This window comes from Sceloporus undulatus, chromosome 7 (assembly GCF_019175285.1).
Source record: "Sceloporus undulatus isolate JIND9_A2432 ecotype Alabama chromosome 7, SceUnd_v1.1, whole genome shotgun sequence".
NCBI lineage: Eukaryota > Metazoa > Chordata > Lepidosauria > Squamata > Phrynosomatidae > Sceloporus > Sceloporus undulatus.
This window is the reverse complement of record NC_056528.1, coordinates 30,490,737-30,515,336: the sequence shown is the minus strand read 5'-3', so window position 1 is coordinate 30,515,336 and position 24,600 is coordinate 30,490,737. Positions and strand designations below refer to the sequence as shown.

Below are 24,600 nucleotides of genomic sequence, written 5' to 3'. Positions count from 1 at the left end.
CAAAATGCCCATGTACATGGTTTTAACTATTTTAATCCTTGTATACAGAGGTGCCAGCCACAGATGCTGGTGAAACGTCAGGAATAAACTCTCCCAAAACACAGCTCCAGAGCCCCCAAACCCACAAAAAACTATGGATGCAAAGAGTCCTTGTAGCACCTTTGAGACTCACTGAAAGAAAGAAGTTGGCAGCATAAGTTGATAGTCTTTTAAAAACATGCGCCTGAGGAAGTAGGCTTAAGTCCAGGAAAGCTCATGCTGTCAATTTCTTTCTTTCAGTTAGTTTCAAAGGTGCTGCAAGATCCCTCCGCATACTGATTCTCCAGACTAACACAGCTATGTCTTTGTATTCTACCTCTTTGTTAAATTGCTCAATACGTTTTGATCCTGCAGCACCTTTGAGACTAACTGGTGAAAGACGTTGTAGTATAAGCTTTCATAGACTTGGCCTATTTCCTCAGAAGGCTCACGCTACAACTTCTTTTGCACAGTTAATCCCAAAGGCACTATGAGATCCTTTTGCAAACTGATATTCCAGACTAACATGGCTATGGCCTGTTACAGACTGCCAAAATAAAGCTGCTTCGGGTCTCTTTGGAGGTATGCTGTTTAAATGATGCATGCATCCCAAGAATCCAGAAGCTGCACCAAAGCTGCACTCCAGTGCTTAGGAATGGAGTGTGGCTTTGGCGCGACCTCCGGACTCTTAGGACCCATGCATCATTTAAATAGCATACCTCCAAAGAGACCCGAAGCAGCTCTATTTTGGCAGTCTGTAACAGGCCCATGTCTCTGAATGTTTTAATCCTGTTTAAATGAGTTCACTGTTTTACATGGCTTACATTGTTCTACTTGTATACAACCCTGAGATCCCATAATTTAACTAATACTAAAATATTACGAGGAAGGAATCAGTGGGTCTACCTTGAAATACCTGCGGAGATGTCTCCTTCTTGTTGGCTCCTTGACCCATTTGCCTATTCGAGAACACTTCTAATAATCCTTGCAATGGCCCTAAAATCAAGGCCCTCATGCCACATTTCCTATGGACTTGGAGCACGTGTGCAAGAGCGTGTGTGTGTTTGTGTGTGTGTGTGTAAAAGCCGCTCCCATCCGGAGTTGCCAGGTTGGGAAGAGGAGCTCTTGGTTGCAGAAATTACAGAAGCGCTCCCTGAGTGGAAATGTTGCAGCACCACAAAGGAAGCCATTGCAAAAGGGAAGAGGTTTCCTAATCGGTTTGCAAATGCAACTATTTTGTGGGTCTGCGTGGGAGTCGCAAGGGTGGCATGGGGACTGAATGAATAGAACAAACATTGCTTCCTTTTGTAGCTTGTTTCCAGGGACCATCGCAGCCAAGACCTGGAATGGCTGGAGGAGCTTCCGGCTTTGACAGAAGAAGAAAAGAGCAGCCCTGTGAACGGCTTACTTAGGATGCACCTCGTGTGTGCTTGTGTGTCTTTGTGTGTGTGTATGGCATCTCCACAGTCCTCTGTTTTTGCACAAACCAGGCACTTCCATCCTACCTGCATTTCTTTGGATGCTCATCCCTCTTGTTGTTGAACTCCAGAGAGATCTTCGCATCCAGGCCGATGCCAAAATAATTATTCATGACGCATCTTTCGGAGAATTGTCTGAAACCGGCAGATGGAGGGGAAAGGAAATAGCTTAGAAACAGCCACTGATGCGGAACCAGCCAAACGCTCGCAGAATACAAAACGCCCGCCTTGTTATTTCAACCTCCTTCCACTCAAGCTGGAAAAATGGCTTTTGGGCACCAATTCCAGCAGCGGCAGAGAGATAGTGGCATTTGGTGGCGGCAGAGCGGGTGGAGCAAGGAGGGAACAGGAGGATTTGGGGTTGATGAGAGAAAAGTCTCGCCTGTCCCTGTCATATCCAGTGATTCAAAACCAAGCTGTCTAGCTTCGGTGCTGGAGGCAAAGGGAAGGAAGGAGCCAGGACCGTCCCAAGTCACCACTTGGGACTTTGCAGCATCTGCAAAAGAGGACCACTCTGCAAAAGAGTCCATCTGGAATGGAGAAGGGCCATTGTGGTGGCCAGATTACGCTGTGTGATACATTAATCCTGACCATCCTGGGTCCTGTGCCAAAGCAACTGTGGACTCTCATGTGGACTCTCATGCATGTGTACATTGTGCTACACATGTGGAGCAATTTCTTGGGACAATACATAAAGGTCATATTTAGCCGACAGTGGTGCAAGCGGAGTTGTGAATGTGGGATACTTGTAATGTATTAAAGTACACAGCGATGCATCAAAGTACACAGAATATCATGCAAATGTACATTGGCTCTAGGCATTTACCATTATTGAAAACAGGAGTTAAGCATCTCCTATGTTGAATACCAATGCAGCACAAGGTATGTGGAGCAATGGTCAATGCATGTGGCTGAGAATTCACTGTGCACTTGCAATGCACAAAACACAATGCTAAAGCCTAGAGACAAGACACATTCACCTGCTATTCAGTGGGTAAAAGAGCTTTGCCCATGACTCTCAAAATGCCAGCCTTGAGGAAGGAGTGTATTGCCACCTCACTTCTTTACCAAACAGCCAAGGCCAAAAGCAAAGATTCACTTACATGACGCTGGGGTCCTCTGCAAAGTGGACAGCGCTGAAACTCTCTGGACGGTCCAGGATGATGGAGGACGTGGTGGAGATGACCGTGTCACGGCGGGACTCTGGAGCAAGAAATGCCAGAGAACAGCCATCAGACGACTTGTGCTGGATCCAACCCACAGCCTCCATAGCCCAGGAATATGTGCCCCATAGTGGCCAAGCATGGGGCAATTGCAGGGTTGAGGGGTGGTCATTAGTTGGTGGTCTCCATGGGAATCCCATATGGAGGACATGAATGCTGTTAGGCCTTCTTCTTGTGACCTCCAGCAACTGGCATTCCCTGACTCATCCCCTCAGAGACTGCAGGCAATGGATAGCCATTGTGGCCTCAGATGCCTGGCGGTTCCCATATCAGTGAGACAATCTGGGTTTTAAAGGAGCTGACCCTTATCCCTCAAACAGGTACGGCACCTTGGACACCTCTTTTAAAGCTATTCAAAACCTGCCTCCCCAAATTTGCCTTAAAAGCCACTGGTTCTTCCTGCAAAGGTTGGCCAGAGAGGGTTGGAAACCTCAGCCCACTTTCTCCTGAACAGAGCCGAACGCAAGGGTCTTACTAAGCTTCTCCGTCTCCTTGTTGAAATCCTCATTGCTGTCCTTCTTGCCGGCTGTGGAGATGCTCCGATAGGCTTGCGTCTGCTTGTTCTGCTCATCCACAGCTGGAGGAAGGGAAGGAGGAGATTCATCATCATCATCATCATCATCATCATCATCATCATCCTGCCCTTCTCAGGGCGACTTCCAAAATTAAAAAACACCATACAGTTAAAAACATACAAAGGTTGGCTTAAGTTTTAAAGAAGCATGCACTCCGAGGTACAGTTGCAAGAGTTCTCAGGGCAGCTGCCACCAGTCAAAGGCCAAACCTCAAAACAAACTTACCCCAGATAGAACTATTAAACTTGTAATCATAAAAACATGGAATTGTTAGAACGCAGCCTTTAAAGCCCCAGAGGCAACAGTTTCAAAGCATGCATAGGCTGACCAAACAAGAAAGACCTTGCAAAACAAAGCAAGGGCTTTTCCAGGTGTAACTTCCAAACCAGACACTTACATTCATTGCATTTGGTGGTCTGGTTTGGCATGCTGCTTTGCCAAATGGACTCACCACCTGGCCTTTTCTGGACAGCAGCTCCCAGAGTTTGCCCTGCTGGCTGGGGGATTCTGGGAGTTGCAGTCCAAAGCAGTAACGTTTCCAGGCCGTAGGCTACTCAGCGTCCATGCGCACCCTTTCCTCACCTTTCTCTGCCTGCTCTATGATCTGCCGCAGCGCCTTCTTCAAGCTGTTGGCTCTTAGCATGAGCTGCTCCTTGGACTTGAAGATCCTGGGCACTGGGCTGGGATGGAAGGAGCCCTCCTTGGCCTCTTCTGTGGCATCGGGGCTGGGAAGGGCGGTGGGGGAAGTGGTGCCTTCTGGGACCACAATGGCCTGGGATTCTTCATTCAGCTCGCGGACCAGTGAGTCCAGTTTCTCATTGAGCATGGCGCACTGCAAGGAGAGGGAAGAGTATGGGGCATGAGATGCCAAGGTGGAGACAGGGACAGCACGGTTTCCCCCCAAATCCCTGTCAAGGTTTTGATATTTCAGATTGCTTTCATAAGTCCACAGAAAGGCAGAAAATAAATATGGGAATGAAATGCAGGGAAGTAAATAAAGGATCACAAAATCTCTCTGAGGCAAGACTTGGCAGCCGTTCTGCAATGCCCACTCTGCAAACCCTTGGGATATCAGATACAGAAAGATAGTGCCCAAACTTGCCTTCCTTGCCATAGTGTCGGCCTCCTGCTTGTTGTCAGCCGTCCGTTCATACGCTTTGCCAACGTCAGTCACAAAGTCATTGACCGTCCCACAGAGGAACCTGCAAGAAAAAGTGGTTATTGGGAGACTCTCTCTCACACAAAGGTAAAGTCTTTGCTCTCCTTTTCCCAAAGGTATAGATCCTGCCTGATCTTGGAAGATAGGCAGGGTCAGCTCTGGTCATGATTTGGAAGGGAGACCACCAACAAGTTCTAGGAGCTGGAGGCTCTATTTCAGAGGATGGAACTGGGAAAACCCTCTGAAATTCATGTTGTCCATAAGTTGACAGGAGACCTGGAGCACATACATGCACCAAGACCTTTATATTTAAACAGACCCCGGTAATGGGTGCAAAAGGTGTTGTATTTTTTTTAAATTGAGGTCTGGGTGCTGCATTTTTATTTTCATTGTTATGCTTTTAAAATGCTGCTGTACTGTTTTAACTTATTGGTGTTTTAATTTGATAATTAAATTATTTGCATGTGTTTTTTTAAAACCTTCTGCACCATTGGGGTCTTGGCTGCAACATGTTTCGATGTGCTTGTCGGCTGCCCTGGGTCTCGTGTCGGGAGAAAGAAGGAACAGAAATCTAACAAAGGAGTGAAAATAAAATAAATAAGAGCCATGCTGCTTACTTTGCAGAGGAAATCACCACCGAGTGTTTGTCCGACTCCAGGATCTTGGCCAAATGGAGGGCCACCGAATCGGCGTAGTGGGAAATGTGAGCCTAGGAGGAGAGGCAACCAGGGTCAGAAGTTGCAGGAAGTGGCACACGGAGTTCCCAGTGAGCATTTTGCTCTGGTGCCACTTCCAATGCTAGACCAGGGAAGGCCTGCCCCATGGTCTCTTGGCTCAGCAAGGCTTCCCAGGTGGATGCAGGTGAGCCCTTCACCTGTATGTTGGAGTCCTCGCTCTCCTCTTCTTTGATGGCTGGCGGAGATTGCTTGGGGTCTTCATAGGTGAGGACGCTCCACCTACCGGGTGGAAGGAGAGGGAGGGTTCAAGGGTATGGGTCACTCCAAGGCCACTTGGAAGTGAATGCTGGGGAGCCACTGGCCAAGAGGAGCCTCTGGTGACCCTATGACAGTGGTTAGCTTTAAAGGAGCGGTCCAGGTTAGGGTTGGAAAGCTCCTGGGAAGCCTGGGTTTAAAGTGGAGAGGACAACTCCCTGACATGAAAGCCATCCGCCACCACTGGGGGAGGGGGGTCTCCCTTCTTTTGCCACCCATCTACCCCAACCGACACAATCCTTTGCACCAGGCCCTGCCTGTCGAGGATCCCCCTTGCCCTCTCCTTACGGAGGCCTTTGCCCCTTGAGGCTCACCGGTCCAGCATCTTAGTGGTGGCTCTCTCCAGCTTCTCCAGGACCTGCAGCAACTGAGTGTCATCGTCGCACAAGCTTCCCCATCCCAGCACCCGGGCCAAGTCGTTCCCTGTCCCCAGAGGCAGGACTCCAAGCTGGCACTGCCACAAGCAAGAGGGACGCAGGGGATGGAGGGTTAATAGGGCTAGCACACAGCTGGAGCTGCGCAGGAACATTGTCACACTCTGCTCTCTGAGAAACCAGGCACTGCTTAAGGTTCAACAGATATGTTTTCCCCTCCTTCCCAGATTTGTGGCCACATCACTGCTTTGCCCTCCACTTTCTCCCTCCAAATCCACTTCTCCAACAACACAGACTCTTCCAGAAGGAGACACTTTAGAGGCACTTTAGTTGGCACTTTACAGGCCAATAGGTTTATTAAGGAAGGGCCTTTCACAGAATGATGAATCTGAGCCTTTGCTGTTAAAAGCGACCTGGTGCCATTCATTGTTAGTTTCCCCATTTTGGTTGCAAATCAAAGCTATGCAAATTTGGGGTGAGGGCCTTTATAAGCAGCATGGCACCTGGACACAAGGGAGCCCCCAGCCCCTCTCTTTAAACAGGAGAAAGCATAGAATGGGAAGAAATCAGCAGCACAGACCTGCTTGTGGAGCCCCAGGGAATCAATTTCGGAAAGCACCCATCCAACGCTGCCATCGCCTCCGCAGACCAAGATCCGGAAAGTGGAGAACTTTTGAAAGAGACGCAGCCTGGCAGGAAGAGAGAAAGGGAAAGGGGGATGCATCAGGGAAAGGAAGGAGCCTCCAGGAGTCACAGCCCACAAGAGCATGCTTCTCAGGCTCCATCCATCTGTGGGATTTCCTCCTTGGGTTGGATGCATTGCAAGGCACCCATTTTGTAATGGAGGAGTCCTGCAGTGCCAAAGCCTTTCATCCCAAGGTGAGGCTTTGTGCAATAGAAGGAGGATGCGGAGGATAAGTGGATAGCTCTAAGGGGGCCCCTTACTCACCCCAGGTGCGGCCCCCCATTCATCAGGTCAAAGACTTGAGCCGGGTTCAGGAACTGCTTGAACTTGCGGAGGAATTTGACCCCCTGGTTGTCTCCGCTCTTAGAGTTGACAAAGGCCAGCAGTGGGCTGGAGCAGGAGGAGGGACAGGTGGCCTTCCAAAACCCTGGAAGATGGGAGGTGGGCACCGTCAAGAGAAGAGGCAATGGTCACAGTGCTGCCCCACACCCCCAGAGGACCCCCGTCATGGATGGCCCTTTCTCAAACAGGGGGGGCTTCAAGAGGGGGAGTGGGGCCTGCAGATCCCATCTGGACCTCGAACCCCTTCCTGAGGCTCTCAGTGGCCCCCTGGGAAAAGCCTCTGGATTCTCCCCAACAAATTTTAGTGTTTTGTAGTTTCTTTCCATCTGGGTTTTTTTGCCCCAGAATTACAAATGCAAACAAACACACTGCAACACACATAAGTTTTAAACAACAACAAAGCATCGAGCGCTTTAGATGATGCCCTGAAATATGGAAAGCCTCCTTTTAGCAGAGAACACCATGCGCTGCACAAAAAGTCCCCAGACCCAACGCCTGGAGAAGCTGCAAATGCACTTTAGAGAAATCTCTCTGGAAGCAAAAGGCCGTCGCAGAGCCAGGCTGGCACCACAAGGGTGGATCAATAGCTCGGCTGGCATCAATGTCAGTTCCCATCATCTCTGCCTTTCAAGACGCAGGACTGCTGTGCCCCAAACCAACTGTGAGGTTGTACATGATGGGATTTAAGCATCCATAGATTTCGGTATCTGCATGCGGCAGGCGGGGAGCAGGAACCAAACCCCAGTGGCTACCAAGGACCCACTGTGTTTTGTTTCCTAACCAAAAGGCTTTAACCTTAAGACACTTGGGCTGCATCCAGACTGGAGAAATAACCTGGTTTGGCACTGCTTTTTCTGACTCAAGGCTATGGAATTCTGGGAGTTGGAGTATGTTGTGGGGTCCAGAGCAGAGCCCCGCTCCGCTCTGGGCCAACAACAAACTCCACCTCCCAGAATTCCATAGCCTTGAGCCAAGGCAATTAAAGCAGTGCCAAACCGGGTTATTCCCCCAATGTGGATGCAGCCCTTAATTGCCCCACAAGTGCAAGGTCAGCAGTTGCCCCATGCGCCACCGGACCGGCCTTCCCTGCCCATCCTTCTGCTAGGGCCATTCCGCTTACCATCTGAATCGATGCTGTTGAGGGCAGTGGGGGGGATGATGGAAACCTTGTACTGCCCCAAGGGACACTTCTTCCCCAGTTGCTCCTTGCAGGCGCTGTGGACCTGAGCAGGGAGAACAGAGGCAGAAAAGGTGAAGGATGCTGCTCCTTCCTCTTCCTCCCAAAAGCTGAAAGGAGGGGCAGGGCTGCCTCCTCCACAGTGGTCCCTCGCGGCACCAAAAACAGCCTTACCAGGCAAATGGGGGCACTTGGGTTGAGGAAGAAGCTTTGCATGTGTCAATGGGGCAAAAGCACATCCTTGTAAGGGGAGTATTTATCACTGGAAACCCACCCAGAGCCTATAAAAGAACTTTTTAAAAACCAGTAACCCATTGCTCCAGTTGTGAAAATAAGTAACTTGCTCACTACTTATTCCTCTGCTGGTGACTCTTCTACTGGTTTTGTCCTCATTGTTGTTTCTGACTTATGGAAAGCCTAAGGGGACCCTATCAAGAGGGGTTCCCTTCACAATGCTTGAAACTCGAGAATTTCTTGTCAAAACGCCTCTGAAAAGTCCCTAAAAAGTAACTTTTGTGAATAAGTAGAAACTATTGCTTGCTACACCAATAAAGGAACTTTGCTCTTGCTCACTGGGTTATTTTTAAAATCTGGTTTTGTTACATAACTAGTTGCAGGTAACTGACCCTTGTAACTGTGTTCCTTCCAGGCCCTGATCCACTTGCCTCTCCCTGTGCAGATGGACTGCAACTCCCAGCATCCCTAGCCAGCAGAGAGAACACAGTGGAGGGGAACGCTGAGAGATGCAGAGCAGCAACATCCAAGGGCCTGCAATTATTCCCAAATCTGGAAGTCATTAAAGCTAAAAAACCCACATTTTTTAAAAAGTGAGCCTCTGGCCTCACACTCCAAGCTCAGCCCATGTGCCAAATGAGACATGATTCATCTGGTTGCGGCCCAGACCCTCCTGCATGCTGGCATATGGGAGGCACCAGTAACCCTAATGCCTTCTCTGTTGGCAGCCTAGGAGCCAAGTGGTCTAATGGCCACCTCCCAGGGCTACTTTAGTGGGGCATATATACATGACAAGGGGCTGGATTAGATGGCCCTTGGGTTCCCCATCCAACTTTATGATTCTAGCAAGAAGTGCTTCTCTTACAATCGCCTTGCACCAGAGGCACCGCCAGTCCTGCAGCCTCCGAACGCTCCCACAGGTTTTGTCGCACACAGCGCAGCGGGCGCTGACCGGCAGATTCCCCTCCAGCCATTGATGAGGCATGGCCACCTGGGAAGAGAAGCAGTCGCTTAGTCAGGGCACAAGCAGCATTTGCATGTCTGAAGATGCAGACACCTTCTTTGCAAAGAGGGGCGGCTGAAAGGACACGCCTGCCCATCTGCCGCAGCACCTGGTGCCCCAGCCCTCCCCATGCCACCTGCTAGGGCAAGCAAACAAGGCTTTAACAGCTATGCAACATTCAGTAGGGCTAATGGTGAAGAATGCTGGGCATTGCAGTCCAACAACACCTGTAGAGGAACCCATGATTCCCACCCGAAGCAAAGAAAGCGAGGGAGAGTCAAAAGGAATTACCCCATCTTCATCCTCAATGATATCATTTCCTATGGAGGCCAGTGTGGTCCATTTGCAGTTGTTGGTGGCTCTCACAGCACAGCGCTTGTGAGCTTTGAATTTGCAAACTGGAAGGACAGAGAGAGAAAAGCAACAACCATGGATGAAACAGAAGGAGCAGCGCAATGCATGGGGACAGCTGTTTTTCTGGCCAAGGATTCACAGCCCCACAGTTCAGGGGTCTGAGCCTGCGTTTAGTGAACAAGGCTCCTAAAAGACCCCCTTCTTGGGGGTCTCTCCACTGCTGGGGGGGGGAAAGGAGGAATGAAGACCTTGCCAACTATGCCTCCTTTGCCCACCTCAATGCCCAGCAGCCAGTGCCCCAGTTTACCTCCTCTTCAAGTTTATGCATTCATTCGTTTATTAAAATATTCCTATCATACATTTGTGAAATTTCAAGGAAGCCTATAATTAAAACAATATAAACAGTTCAAAACCTCTACAGAATAATTTAATTGGGACCAAATCATATTAATCCCTAAACAGCAGACGAGGCAAAAACAATTTGTGACAAACTCTGTGCATGTACACTTAAATAAGTAGCAAGCCCTTTCCCACGCCTGGCCATCCATGGGGAGAAGTAGGCCCATTTGCAAGGAAATGGAGGCACCGGTCACCTTCGCAGGAGAGTCCGTGGGACGTGACGCCGGAAAGCGCTTCGCGGCAGACGTTGCAAAAAGTAGGGCGGGCGTGGGAGCAGGCGTACCAGTTGTGCATCCCGGAAAAGTGCTCCATGTTGAACTGGGAGGCCTGGAAGAAACATCGGAGCCATGTTAGGGGCTGGAAGGCAAGAGGGCGGACTGGGCAGGGTCCACTTGGGCTTCATAGGAAAGGACATCCCTCCTTGGGCCAAGTGGCTGCTAAGAGGGCAACCCTCCTCTGTCTGATCTAAGAATATGGCCCATGGGCTGCACATGGTCCCTTGTTTTAGGCATCAGTGGGGTTCAGAGTCACTTCCAGTGCTGAAATAGACCCCCCTGGATTCAGGAGCAGGGCTGCTCAGTTCTTTTCAGAGTGGGGAGGTGGGTAGCATAGGGACCCCTCCAAGCTCCAGGGCTGGGTTGGCGCAACCATTCCCTAACTGGACCCAGGAAGCTATGTCCCATCTATGGGTTAAAGGCATCTCCCCAGGATTAGCAGCTGGGAAAAGGGGGATATAGGTACCCTTCTTGGGCCAGATGTAGCCCCAAAGTCTCCAGTTGCTGATCTCCAGCCTGTTCTCATGGAACATTGCATAAACCAGGGCCCCACAAAACACTAGAGAGCACCTCCCTGAGAGAAAAGGGGGACCTCTCTCAAGCTGCTGAAAAATTATCTATATCAGCTCAATATAGCTGCTGTGTTTCAGGTGAAACCTGGTATGCTCTTTAGCTAATAAGCATCCTTTTCTGGCACTTTGAGACAAGTCTCTCCTTTCAGGATCAAAAGCATCCAAGGGCAAAACCAACCCCCATCTGTTCTCTCCCCTTCTGTCACCTCATTGATTTCCCATTTCTGGACAGACTTCAGGGCCCCGATCCAGTCTTCCATCTCCTTCCGGTTCTCTGCGCACAGGATGAGTTTCCGGAAAGGTGTGATCACCTAAAAGGAGGAGGAGGAAGAGAAGATCAGAAGATCCATCTTGCAAGGAGATCCAAAGAGGGTCTTTAAAGATGCTCCGCACCCTGCTCCCTTTGCTGGATGCAAGCAGTTGCCATTTGGAAGCCCAAAGGCAAAGAGGAGCCACGGAGGACCCTCTTGTTTGTGGTCAACCCCAGCCCACCGCCAGACACCATCTGAACCAGGAATATTTGAAGACTCTCCAATTAACCTGAACTGGAGAGACCCAATGCAACAGGATTCACTCCAGCAAAGGTAAAGCCACCTGAATCTGGCAGGTTTGATCTGTTACAGACCCTAAACCTATCTCCAGATGTGAGAGTGCAAAGGTTCTTGAGAATCTCTCTGTATTCTACCTACAAAGCAGCTTGGAGCATCGCTTGGGACACAGACAGCCTACCTCTCCAAGGCAGTCAATTTTGTGGCTACCAAAGGAGACAGAAATGCTATCGCTTGGCCTTTTCTGCCCTTGTCCTCAGTCCCCATTCAGCCAAAAAGGGCTGAGGTCTGCTCTTGCATCCAAAACCACCTCCCTTAAGACCACCTGAAGCAAACATCTCAAAAGGACACAGGACCGTGGCTCCAACACCTTCACTTTTCTTCTCCCCTGTGATTTCTAACATGTTTGATGAAGAAGCCATTGAGTGTAATGTGCTTTGCATCTCTTGGTTGGCCTGACAAGGGTTTTTACTGAAATGTGCATTTTTGATTTTGCATGCCCTTCAACATTTCATGGATAAAGTCCAGGACACTGTGTCCAAGCAATATCAGACTATGGCCAGGATACCAAAAGATATTCATAAGGAAGGAGGCACAAGCTGGAAAGATGAGGCTGCAGCAGTTTGCTTTTGCCTATTATGACAGGGAAGGGCAAGATCCAGCCCCTTCCTACTCCACACTTGGTTAAGTGAATGCAAACTACTTTGGAAGTATGAACCCTGTTTACAGCAATTGAGGTGAGCTGAGAGGGAAGGAAAGAGGACAGAAACTGGGATGTTTTAAAGCCAGCTGAAATCCTAGGATTCATTGGGACCATCCCTGACAAATCAGGAAAGCTAAAGGGTATGACTCTTCTGTGTTTTGCTATGTCACCATCATGACTAACAATGCATCCCCCTAAAATGTCTGACCTCGAAGATATGGGCCAAGAGCAAAATTAGTGGCAGTAAATTCCACAAATCAATTAAGTCTCGTTGAAGAAGAACAGCCTGCCCTGAATGTTCCTTTCGCTGGGGACCCTGGAGCTCCAGTTTGATGAGGGATGATGTGCGCATGGATGTCTATGTGTGTATGTTGTGTGGGGGAGAACTCTCACTGTCTTCACATCAAGCCAAATGGGACAACCGTAGGAAGCTGCCTTACACTCCGGTGGTTCTCACTTCTTTGTCCTCCAGATATTTTGGACCTCAGCTCTCCAAATCCATATGCATTGCCTGTGCAAGCTGGGATTTCTGGGAGTTGAAGTGCAAAACATCTGGAGGACCCAAAGTTGAGATCCTGTACCTGAGACAAAGCCAGATCTTTTCTCCATGGAGCTGCCTACTCCGACCAGCATCAGCTCTCCATCATCATCATCTGTCAGGGACTGAACCTGGGACCTTCCATACGCGGAAGCAGGTTCTTTTCGCACCTGAGCTCTGCGTCATTGCAATATTTGCTCCCTCCATCAGGACAGTTTTGGCTGAGCCAGCAGGGCTCTCTGAACCAAGGGACAGAGGCCAAGGCAGGCGGCTGGAAACGCTGGACCAAAGTCCGTCCACCAAGAGACTCATGACGCATCACTGGGAGAGCAGTCTGTTTCTAGCAGCCTGCTTACCGTAAAGCTGTTATTGATGTTCTTGGTGCTGGTTTCTGCCACGCTGGCATCGGACAGGTCCACCTCATCGAAGATCAGGGACTGGAAGAAGAACGGGGGAGAAAGTGGCAAACCCAGTCTGTGCACCTTCCTGATGCCAGCTGCCTGGATCTCCTCCCTTCCCTTTTTGTGAGATATTTTAAGGTTTCAACATTTCACCTGGAATGTTATGCAGATTGAGAAAATAGGTGGAACCCAACTACAGTTGGCCCTCCGTATCTACAGGTCTTTTAATCCACCTGTTCCATCATCCTCGGCTTGGAAATATTCCAAAAGAATATACATTCCAAAAAGCAAACCTTGATTTTGCCACTTTTCTATGCCATTATATTTAATGGGAGGAGGGGTCCTGGAACCAAACTGCAGCCAAGGATACCAAGGGCCTACTGTATCTGCAATTTCTGGCAAGGGAGAGGAGGCAAGGGAGGCTTTGTGGCATATTTCTCTCCATTGTCAGCCCAGATTTCAAGAGCATCCATGTTCCTGCAAGACTTGAGGCATGTTTGAGCTGCCTGGCTCTCTCCTTGGCCTAATGCTTTCCATCTAAACCTGGTTGCCCAAGTTCACCCAAAAGTAGGGCGTTCATTGCCACACAGAAAGAGCAAATCACAAAGAAAAGGAGGACTTTAGTAGCTGCAGCCCTATAATATAAGCAGCATTCCCCAACATTTCCCAAGCCCTCTCCAATGGCCCACCCAGGACCAGAAGCAAGCCTTACCTTGGAGTCCTTGGCATAGTATAGGGTCCGTCCTCGGAGCTTAAAGTACCTCCTCTTCCACCTCTGGAAGGAGCTGGTCTGCTTCAATAGGAGTCCTTCCTTCACACTTTTCTGCAGAGAAATCCAGGGGGAAGTTCATTTCATACGAAGGACTTTCATACCTGGTTCCTGTTCCTAATAACCCTCCAAACCCAGGCACAGTATCCATTGACCCAGCAGATGTACCAGATACTGAGTTGCATGACAGTCCTACCCTACAGAGATGCAAAACACTGGATTGTGATCACATTCGTACCCTCGAATGGGGTATACTATATAAATATATATGCCACCCTTTTTTAAAATGAGAAGCATAATTCTTACTCGCTTGTGCTTTCTTTAAATTTAAAATAATTAAAATATGTTTCTAATACGAACAGGTACTTCCACGTTCATGAATCAAATAGTAGTAAGAAGCTGGTGCTCATGGGATAAAGAGAAATTAGGCTAGAAAAGGAAAACTTCACGACATCTGATTACTTAACAAGGAAGTGGTAAATTGTTGGAGAGAGAGCCAGCATGAGTGCTGTATTCTGACTCTGCAGACCAGGATTCGAACCCTCGCTCAGCCATGGAAATGCACTTGGTGACTTTGGGAGAGTCACACATTCTCAGCCCCAGAAAAACCCTGCGACAGCTTTGCCTTTGGGTTGCCATAAGTTGTGAATGGCCTGATGGCAGCACACAACAGCAAAACTCTTGGAAAGAAAAGATACTCCCCATCCTTTGTAAAGATTAGCAATGCCAGGCCCATTGGAGGTCTCTCATTCATAGAGCCATCCTAAGCTGACCTAATGGGACACAACAACAACAGCAACAACAACAGGGAATCTTTGTGACTCCCTTGGATAGTTTTAATGCCTTTTGGAGATAGCTGTCTAATGAAAGCTTAGCTCTAACTGAGGGAAAGAATGGGAAAATGTACTGCAAAAAAAGAATGGGAAAACCTAGTTTGCAAAGCAGTGTGAAACACATCCAGGAATGAAGAACCCAGGGAGGAGTTGAGGTTTTCAGAGGAGAAAAGGGGAGCAAGGAGAGCAATCTTCACACAGACACACTTGTCCTCTCCCAATGTCCTGCAAAAGGTTACCTGCGTTTTTGTGTACTCTGCCTTGGCGTTGTGGGCCCTTGAGGTGTTGCATGCTACAGCATCAGCTCTTTCCTTGATCCCCTCCTGATGCAAAGTAGCAGAAACATCAGGACTCCTCTGATAACCCCAAACCTCTCCCCAAAAGCTCTCCTTCCCACCCCCCTAGACTCCAAAAGGCGCTAGGACTTTGGCCTTAGACCTGGGAAAGGAGGACAAAGGTGCATGTCTTTTATTGGCAAAGCAGCCTCGAGAGCGCAAGGGAAATTGCACAGGCAGCAGCAACCAGAAAAACCTGATCATCCAAGAGGTGGAAGGAAGCCAGAGGATCCTCAGCCAGAGAGAGAGAGGGCTGTGCCCCGAAGGAAGGGGAGCAGGAGAGGAGGATCGACTCGCACTCGCACCCCTTGGCAGGAAGCCTTTGGCAGCAAGGTGGCTGCGAGGAAGGAAGGGAGTCCAGAGGAAACTAAAGGTAGCAAAGAGTCCCAAGTCTTGCTTCAGTGCTCAATGCGCTGGTGGCCATTTCCACACCTGCCACTCCTTTGCTCACCTGCGCAATTCAGAGATCATGCCACTGGTCTACCTTGCAAGGCTGCTTTCTTTTCAATGGTATTAATTTATATCACACTCCCCACCCTCCAAAAAATGAAGCCTTAGTCTGATTTTTTGGGGGGGCTATTTCTTAACTCCTTCTCCCGGTGCCACGTTTTTCAAGTCAGAAAAAGTTAATATTTTGGACTAAAACTCTCAGAAAGTTCCAGAAACCATGCCACCGGACACACTGGCGTTGCAACCCAAAGCATTAGGAATGTGGAGAGATCTTGCAACACCTTTGAGACTAAGCGAAAGAAAGAAGTTGGCAGCAGGAGCTTTTCTACACTTTAGTCTACTTCGTCAGATGCATTTAGATGCAATAATAATAATAATAGTAAGTAGAGAGATCTTGTAGCCCCTTTGAGACTAAGCAAAAGAAAGCAGTAGGCAGCAGGAGTTTTCCTAGGCTTCTGTCTCTTTCCTCGGATGCAATCCAAAGCATTGCTTATGTATGCCGTTCTACGCTGCCCTACATTGGAAGGTCTCAGGGCAGGGGACCAATAGAAGAAAGTGCCCTCCCAAAAAAGCATCCCGTTCCCCCAGCCCCTTCACCCCACACTTTGCCCCCCACCCAAAAGCCCCACCTAGATATGTTGTTGCCTTGTCCTTCCGTGGAGCAGGGTGCTGCCATGCTCCTCCTCATGCGCTCAGTTGCTGCCCCCCCCAAACAATGGGAAGCCCCCTCCCATAGACAGTCCCAGGGGCTTCCTTTGCTGCCTCCAAAGGCAATGTGCCTCCTTCCTTCCTTCGTTTCTTGCTCCTGTTTGCTCAGCTGAGAGGAGTATTTGCAAAGGATCAGGGCTTGTTTGCCCAACACACGCGCTGCTCCTTGAACTCTCTGCCATTCTGCACTATCTGCCTGGTATTTAAATAAGATGCAAATGACAATCTGAGCTGTCTCTGACAATTAAGTCCCGGACGACGATGGCCTCAAATGCCAATGGACTGGACACATGTTCGGCCGGCCATGAGCTCTGGACCCTGCGTTGCTGTGGCCAAAGGGCACCCCATGGATGGACGCAGAGCAGGAGAGGTCCAGCCACCCTCCGAGGAGGAGCCCCTCGCTGCCCTGCCTGTTATCCGTCCATCACTTTCAGGGGCCCAGAGCATCCCATTGGCAGTGGGTCACGTTCATATGGACTCCTTGCAAATGGCCAGCGCCTTCCTTCCCTGGAAATGGCTTAAGAAAAGGACACAGGTTCACGCAGCCATCTTGAGAGATCTGAAGCAAAAGGAGCCACCTTGTTCCCTGCTGCTCCACAGACAAGAACCCAAAGTAACGGGTTCAAATGAGCCCAAAAGGGATTCCGCTTAATATTAGGAACAACATTTTTACCTGAAGAGCTTTCCATCGACTGTGGAATGGACAGACTTCTTTCAGTTAGTCTCAAAGGTGCTACAAGATCTTTTACAGATGATGATGATGATTCAGTCTAGATCCTCAGATACATTTAGATGTAATAATGATCATCATCATCATCATCCTCCTCCTCTGCAGACCTTGTAGCCCCTTTAAGGCTCACGGAAAGAAAGCAGTTGGCAGCAGGAGCTTCCCCAGAGTTCGATCTACTTTCTCAGATGCATTTGGCCTAAGACTAGAAAAGTCCACGCTGCCAACTGCTTTCTTTCCGTGAGCCTCAAAGGGGCTACAAGGTCTCTCTGGATATTATTATTATTAATGCATCTCAATGCATCTGAGAAATAGACTGAAATCTAGGAAAACTCCTGCTGCCAACTTCTTTCTTTCCGTGAGCCTCAAAGGTGCCGCAAGATCCCTCTCCAAACTGCTCTGCTTACTTCGTTGGGGCCGATTCGCACCCAGAACCCCCTTTGCATGCTGCTTTTCCAGGTTAACTTGGCTCTGTCTTGGAAGCCCACCAACCAGGGCCAGCCTTTTCTTAACACCTGGGAACGACTTGAAAGCAGACAACAACAACAACAACAAGGGGCAACACCACTTTTGGAAAGAGCCCTTGGCCCCTGGAGGGGGATTCTGGGAGCTGCCCTCCCCAGGCCCTTCCCCTCCCAAAGGGGGGGGGTCCCTTGGCTGGCAAAGCTTTAGGGGGAGGGGCGTTCCTTGCCGGAGGGGGCGGGCCGAGGGGGTTCCCCGCAGCCAATGGGAGGCCCGCATGCAAATCGGGGCCCACCTGGCGGCGCAGGTGGCGCAGGTGAGTCCAGGGGGCGGGGCCCGGAGCCCCGAGGAAAGCGGGGGCCTCCCCTCCCAGAGTCCGGGAAGAAGAGGAGGACACCTGTTTCTCCGATGCCCCCCGTCCTTCCAGGGTCCCAACTCCTCTCCCTCCCGCGTGGGCCAAGAGAGGCCAAGGGTGGGTCCCATGCCCCCCCGTTCCAGACCCCCCGCTACGCACCCCTCTGGGGCCAGGGCTCGAAGGCGCCCCTCGGCGGTGGTCACTCCGGCAGCAGAGGAAAAGCCCAGCAGGGCCCCCCAGGCGCCGCATCCCGGCTCCGTCGGGGTCTCCCTCCCCCTCAGCCTCGGGCGGCTCCTTCTCGGGGTCGGCCTCCGCTTCCTCTTCCTCGGCAAATGTAGCACTAGCACTAGCAGGCAAGGCGAGGGTGCGGCGGGCGGAGGAGGAAGAAAGGGAGCCTTCTCCACGTGGGGGGCGGGGCCAAGGGGAGGGGGAGGGGCCAAGGAGGAAAGAGACTCCAGTCCCGTGGCCTCCATTGGGGGTGACCCCTCTGCCCCCCAAAACACTCGCCTTCGGGCAGAAACAGGGATCGGCATCCCCCTCTCTCCCATCCAAACGCTGAAGGGATGCTGGGGGCAGAAAGGAGAAGAGCCCCGGCTGCCTCTTCTTCCAAGTTAAAATGCCAAGGCTCCGAAATCACATTTTGACTTAGTTTCTTTAAAACCCATGACATTTTGAGCGGATTTTCCACCTGAAGCGCATGAAGCTGAGCATGTCTCAGCCCCTCCCAGCCATGTGTGTGATGCTGCGCTTTAAAAGGCCCAGCAGCCAGCCTGCCTGCCTGCCTGCCTTTCTCTCTCCTGGCAGCATGCAAAGCATGCATTAAATGCACAGAGAGCCCCTCTCTCGCTTTGGCCTTTTCTCTCGGTGGGCAAAGGGGGCTGTTCACCAACAAAGTCCCCAGCTGCTCTGGAGCTCTAATTCCATTTTCTGGCAGGGCTACTGCTCTTTAGGGTTAAGGGTGTGCGCAGGTGTGTATGATAACTTTTCCAACTCTCCTCCTTGCAGAGGAAGAGAGGCTTCTCAAGGGCTTCGAAAGCGGCGCTTGTGGCCCTGTCTTCTCCTTCGGTGGCGTGACTCAGGAAACGTGGCTGCAATTTCCACTTCTGCTCTGCAAGGCCTGCTCCCTCCTTTCACCAGACCAGTCTTGCAAAATGATAAAGTCAAGCTCCAGAAGTCAGGGCGAGGGGGGGGTCTTCTTCCTCTCTCAGCAGGAGGAGGAAGAGGGAAACAGTGGCCCTCCACCCAGATATTGTTGGACTACAGGTCCCAAAGTCCTTCCCCAGTGCTCTGCTGGCTGGGGCTGTTGGGGTTGCCAACTCCCTCCTGCTGCAGCTGATGCTTCAGTCTTCTCAAGCAAGAGGTACAGAAGCGCTGGCAGGCCAGCAGGGACTCCCAGCATGGCAGAATGGAGTTGGACTGGGTTGCCCTTTGGGTCCCTCTTCCAGCTCTGGGATCTTATGGGTCTCCTGTGGGGGTTCATGGCTGCATTCTGTCTGAAATCTGCCAAAGTGGGCAACACTGTGCTCCAAGGTCTGAGTATAAGGGCAGCGTCCTATGCTCAGGATAACCTGAACATGCTTGATTTGGCCTCATTTCAACCACTAAGCAGGGCTGTGCATGGTTAGGACTTTGATGAGAGACCACCTGGAGGAGCTATACCTGGGATCTCAGGTGAGGCAAAGAGGGAATCCCATTGGGAATCCCAGAGAGCCATCGCGGCTGCCAGTCAGAGCTGCCACAACTGGGTTGGATGGACCCCCAAGTGTCTGCCTCAATAGGAAGCAACTTCTTCTACCCCCCCAAAAAGCCACCTGTTCTGTCCAAAGGGTCATTGTGCATCAAGAAGGATTTGCTCTATCAATAGAAGTATAGGGTCTAGATCAAGGGAAGTCATAGTGCCACTCTATTCTGCTTTGGTCAGGCCCCACCTGGAATATTGCGTCCAGTTCTGGGCCCCACAATTTAAAAAGGATGTGGAGAAACTGGAGCCATGTGTCCAAAGGAGGGAGACTAAAATGGTGAAGGGTCTGGAAACCATGCCCTATGAGGAAGGACTTAGGAAGCTGGGGATGTTTAGCCTGGAGAAAAGAAGGTTAAGAGGTGAAATGAAGCCCTGTTTAAGTATTTGAAGGGATGTCACATTGAGGTTGGAGCAAGCTTGTTTTCTGCTGCTCCAGAGAACAGGAGACAATGGAGTAACGGATGCAAGCTCCAGGAGAAGAGATTGCACTTCAACACTAGGACCTTCCTGACAGTAAGGGCTGTTCGACAGAGGAACACACTCCTTCCTTGGAGATTTTGGTGGAGTTTCCTTCAGAGGTCTCTAAACAGAGGCTGGATGGCCATCTGTCAATGGGGATGCTCTAAGTGAGAGTTCCTGCATGGCAGAAGGAGGTTGGACTAGATGGCCCTTCTTGGGGGTCTCTTCCAACTCTACGATTCTGTGATTCTGGATCTCCAAAATGCTTTACAAAAAATATTTTTGCATAAATAGATTTTGCATCAGGTCTTTGTGCTTTATTTTAGCGATCACAGTCCATGCAAAAGCTCTTTATGCCATTTTTTTCAAGGGGGGGGGTTGTTGCTGAAGACACCGAAAGAGTCAAAGACTTCCTCTGCCTTGGCTCAGTCATCAATCAAAATGCAGGCAAGAAAGCAGAAAAAGGACAGGACTTGGAAGGGCAGCGATGAAGGAAATAGATAAGATCCTCAAGGATAAAGAGATATCATTGAAAGCATTGCTGCTGTGTGTCTTCAAGTTGTTTCTGACTTACAGCGATCCTATGGCAAACATATAATAGGATTTCCTTGGCAAGGTTTGTCACCAGGGCCTTCCTCCGAGGCTGAGAAAGTGTGCTCTGTCTAAGGGCACCCAGTGGGTTTATATGGCTGAGCTGGGACCAAACCCTGGTCTCCAGAGCCCTAGTCCGACATTCAAACCATCACACGGGCTCTCCAATTATTGAATGCCAAAGACAAGGCAATCCATGCCATGGGTGCACAGCACCTTCAAGTCCCCTACTGACTTATGATGGCCCTATGAATTTTTCATAGGATTTCCTCTGGCAAAGAGGAACACTCGGCGCCTGGCATTGACTGGCAGTCTTCCATCCAAGGACTAACCACTTGCAACATGGAGTGAACTTGCTTTCTGCTGCTCCAGAGTTTAGGACCCAAAGCAATGGGTTCAAAGGACAGGGAAGGAGATCCCGGCCTTAGGAAGAACCTCTTGATGGCAAGAACAGTTTGATGGTGGCACAGAAGGCCATGGAAGATGGTGGGTTTGCCTTCACTGCATAGTTTTACAGGCTAAGTGGCCACTTCCAGTGGTGCTTCGGAGACAGCGGTGCTTCTGCATTGGCAGAATGGGGCTGGATGACCCCCAGGGACCCTCCCAGACCTAAGGGCAGCAAGAGGTGAGCCCAGAAACCAGGCCCTCAACTTGTGGGCCACACAGCTGAGTCATTCACAACACTTTCAGGCAGCAAAGAAGGAGAAGAGAGGTGGAAGGGTGTGATCTTATCGGGCCGGAAGAGCTAAAAATAAGCCCTTGGGGCTGGCCTGGCTGGAAGCAAGTGCGCTGGGCTTGTGGGGTGGAGAGGAAGTGAGCTCAGAGATTTGGGGCTGGCTGGGACTTGCTGTGGTTTGAGAAAACGCCAGCACCCATTTGGCTGCAAAGGGGGCAGAAGGAGGTTTGTGGCGAAAGAGAGGAAGCCATGGCCATGCTGAAGGGAGTCAGCAAAGGAGACCCCTCCGCCTCTTGGACCCCTTTTTCCCATCACGCCTTTGACAGAACCCCATAGCCCTCCTGCAACCTTCCCCCAACAGACCCCAGCTTTGCTGGGCAACAACAGTCCCATCATCCCCACCCAGCATGATAGGAGTTGTAGCCCAACACATTTGGGCTGTGTGTGCCACATTGGGGGAGCCTACCCTGCTCTAAGAGAGGCAGCATGGCGTAGTGGTTTGAGCATTGGAAGACAACTCTGGAAACCACGGTTCGAATCCCCACTCAGCCATGAAACCCATTTGGTGGCCTTGGGCAATAAGTCACACTCTCTCAGCCTCAGAGGATGGCAATGGCAAGCCGCCTCTGAACAACTCTTGCCAGGAAAGCTCCATTATAGGTTTGTCTTAGGGTCACCATAAGTCACAAATGACTTGAAGGCACACAACAACAGCAACAACAACAAACCCTGCTCTATATGAGCTTGTAATTAAAACCCAGGGGAACCCAGTTTAGCAGGACTCAACTGAAGGCACAAGGAAAGGGAGCAGCATATATACTTTTCCCATTGCATTAAAATATTTATATCCTGCCTGTATCCAAGGACATAAAATCATTTCAAACAATTTAAAATTTAAAGCAGTAGGGGAAAAAAATTTAGTCCAAAAGCCAATTAATCCCTACTGGGCGAATCGAAAAGAATGGTGCAAACCTCAATAAGAAGAGCTTTACTTTTGCCTGGTTCTTTTTGAATCACTCGGCATAACAATGTCAAGCCTGTTTAAATAAGTTAAACCCATGGGCATGCAGAAATTGTACAAAAGCATTAGAGCCTTAAGGGGTTTGAGAAAAAGCCACGTCTTCATTTGGGGCTCAAAGGAAGCCAATGTTGGTGCCAGGTGGGCCTCTGGGGTGGGTCTGAAAGGAGAGTAAGATGCACAGCCCACCCATGCAACTGGAAACCCTGGTTTTTCAAGCATCTGCATCCTATGGAGAGACTGGATTATTGCCTTGCAAGAGGAACAAGCAATGATGGAGTAACCCCTTGATCCCAGTCCTCACCTGGCCAGGTTCCTCCTCTGCTGAACACCTGAGATGGGCTGAGACTGCAACTGGCCCCATTGCTCCACTGGGACATGAGCCTGGGCCAAACTGAAGGCACTGGACATGGCCTTATTGCCCATCCCTTCTGCCTTGGCATGGCCTGCTCACTGGACAGTGGTTGCTGGACAATGCATATTGGGACACCCCTTCCATCCTCCACTCTGAATCTTCTCCTTCCCAAAGTACCCCTGTCTTACATGACTCCCAGGAAAATGGACATCCAGACCTGCTCACTAGGCTGTATTTTGAAATCCTCTTGTAAATATTCTGGGCAGAAGGCCAGGGAAAAAGTAATCCCTTGGCAAGTCACACTCTCTCAGCCTCAGAAGATGGCAAGTTCCTCTGAAGAAACCTGTTACGATAATTCTACGATAGGTTTGCCTTAGGGTCGCCAAAAGTTGGAAATGACTTGAAAGCACACAACAACAACAATTAAGATCTCCAGACATGGATGGAAGGCTTTAAAACATATGTTCCCCAAGAACTCATAAAATTTAAGGGTTATGGGGTAGTGCATATGCCTTTTGGAAGGGCACCCAAACACCCCTCTTGGGATGCATCTTAGGAGTCAGGGCACTGGCCAATCTGTGCCCAGTATTGCCAACCCTGAGTGGCAGCCATAGTTCTCTGGGTTTCAGGCAGGATCCTCTCCTGGTTCTTCCTGGAGATGCTTCTGGAGAGAGACCTTCTGCTTAAAGTGCTGTCCTTGCATTTGGTCAAGGCACTGGCCCAGCTATGCCCAGTATTGCCAACACTAACTGGTGGTAGGTCCATCCCAGGGGTTTCAGGTCGGAGCCTTCCCCAGTCCTAATGGGAGATGCCAAGGGCTTCTTTCTCTCTTGACTCCCATGCGCTCAGCGTACAAGAAGCCAAAGGGCTCCCTGTTCCTTTGCGGAGGCTGTCAAATAGGAAGCAATCCCCCTTTCCCCTCCTTTTGCCATTCTCCTTCCTGAGGCTGTTCCATGGGGTCTTGATCTGTATTCCATGTGGCTCCCACTCCAAACTGGAGAGGCTTCTGCTTTTTGCTTGCAGCTCATGTCTATTAAGTCACTGCTGCTGATTCTCAGCCACGAATGCCGTTCCAAGCCCTCCGCTTCCCAAGCTGTTCATTCTCTCGCCTATCAAAACCTGTTGTTATTTTTAAAGAAATTGTTGTTGTTGCTGTTGTTGTGTGCCTTCGTGTCGTTTCTAATTTACAGCAACCCTAAAGTGAAACGATTGCAGGGTTTTCTTAGCAAGGTTTGTCCAGAGGGGGTTTGCAACCATGGCCTTCCTTTAAGGCTGAGAGATTGTGATGTGCCCAAAGTCACCCAATGGGTTTTCGTGGCTAACCAGGGATTTGAATCCTGGTCTCCAGAGATGTATAGATTTGGACAAAGAACAATTTGTTGGGAGGGAAGGAGAGGGAGAAATTGGGGCCATTTGATTTCCAAATATCTGCAAGGCAATGGTGACATAAGAAGACCCTATTTGGCTCAAACCCACTTGGACCCATTTGTAGCATTCAGTTTATGTCTTGTGTGCAATTATGCATGCAGATGTATTGTTCTCCCTGCCTTTTTTGAAACAACCTCTGAAAAGAGCCATCAAAATATTTCTTGGCCAAAATGTATTGGGCTATTGTGAAGAATAAAACCATTTTTAGAAGAAGGAAAAATGTGCACCCAAAGACTCAGCCTCTCTTTTTATGCTTAACTTGCCAACAAAACAAGTATCTTGCTGGTCAGGAGGATTGCCAGTCAAAAACACCCACATCTCTGAGTTGATCTCCCAGAGCCATGAATGCCAATTCCGCACTGACACCCCAATGCGCCAAACTCCCACCCCATCAATCTCCACATCACTCTTCATCCCAAACTTGTCAAGGGAACTGAAGCTTCAGATGGCAGCAACAGATTCGGTAGAGTGAGCAAACACAGCTCAGGGTCCCAGCTGGTCTGACTTAGATGGCATTCACACTGGAGAGATAACCCGGTTTGGCTCTGCTTTAATGCTCTATGGCTCATGGCTATGTAATTCTGGGAGCTGGAGTATGCTGTGGGGTCCAGAGCGGAGCAACCAAGATTTGTTCAGAGGAGGT

General features: G+C 49.9%; 1 protein-coding gene across 2 annotated transcripts in view; it reads right to left on the bottom strand.

The window, feature by feature from the left end:
* Positions 1–24,600, bottom strand: part of DGKK (diacylglycerol kinase kappa) — a 45,386-nt gene that overhangs the window by 11,425 nt on the left and 9,361 nt on the right. For both annotated transcript variants that reach the window (XM_042480195.1, XM_042480196.1), the window contains exons 2-18: positions 13,763–13,873; positions 13,006–13,086; positions 11,067–11,171; positions 10,208–10,340; positions 9,552–9,658; positions 9,123–9,248; positions 7,967–8,069; positions 6,769–6,931; positions 6,400–6,508; positions 5,760–5,899; positions 5,328–5,409; positions 5,071–5,162; positions 4,397–4,496; positions 3,877–4,126; positions 3,195–3,296; positions 2,600–2,699; positions 1,524–1,631 (exon numbers count right to left, since the gene is read on the bottom strand). In XM_042480195.1, coding sequence (XP_042336129.1) covers positions 1,524–1,631; positions 2,600–2,699; positions 3,195–3,296; positions 3,877–4,126; positions 4,397–4,496; positions 5,071–5,162; positions 5,328–5,409; positions 5,760–5,899; positions 6,400–6,508; positions 6,769–6,931; positions 7,967–8,069; positions 9,123–9,248; positions 9,552–9,658; positions 10,208–10,340; positions 11,067–11,171; positions 13,006–13,086; positions 13,763–13,873 — 2,012 coding nt within the window. The remainder of the gene's footprint in view (positions 1–1,523; positions 1,632–2,599; positions 2,700–3,194; positions 3,297–3,876; positions 4,127–4,396; positions 4,497–5,070; positions 5,163–5,327; positions 5,410–5,759; positions 5,900–6,399; positions 6,509–6,768; positions 6,932–7,966; positions 8,070–9,122; positions 9,249–9,551; positions 9,659–10,207; positions 10,341–11,066; positions 11,172–13,005; positions 13,087–13,762; positions 13,874–24,600) is intronic.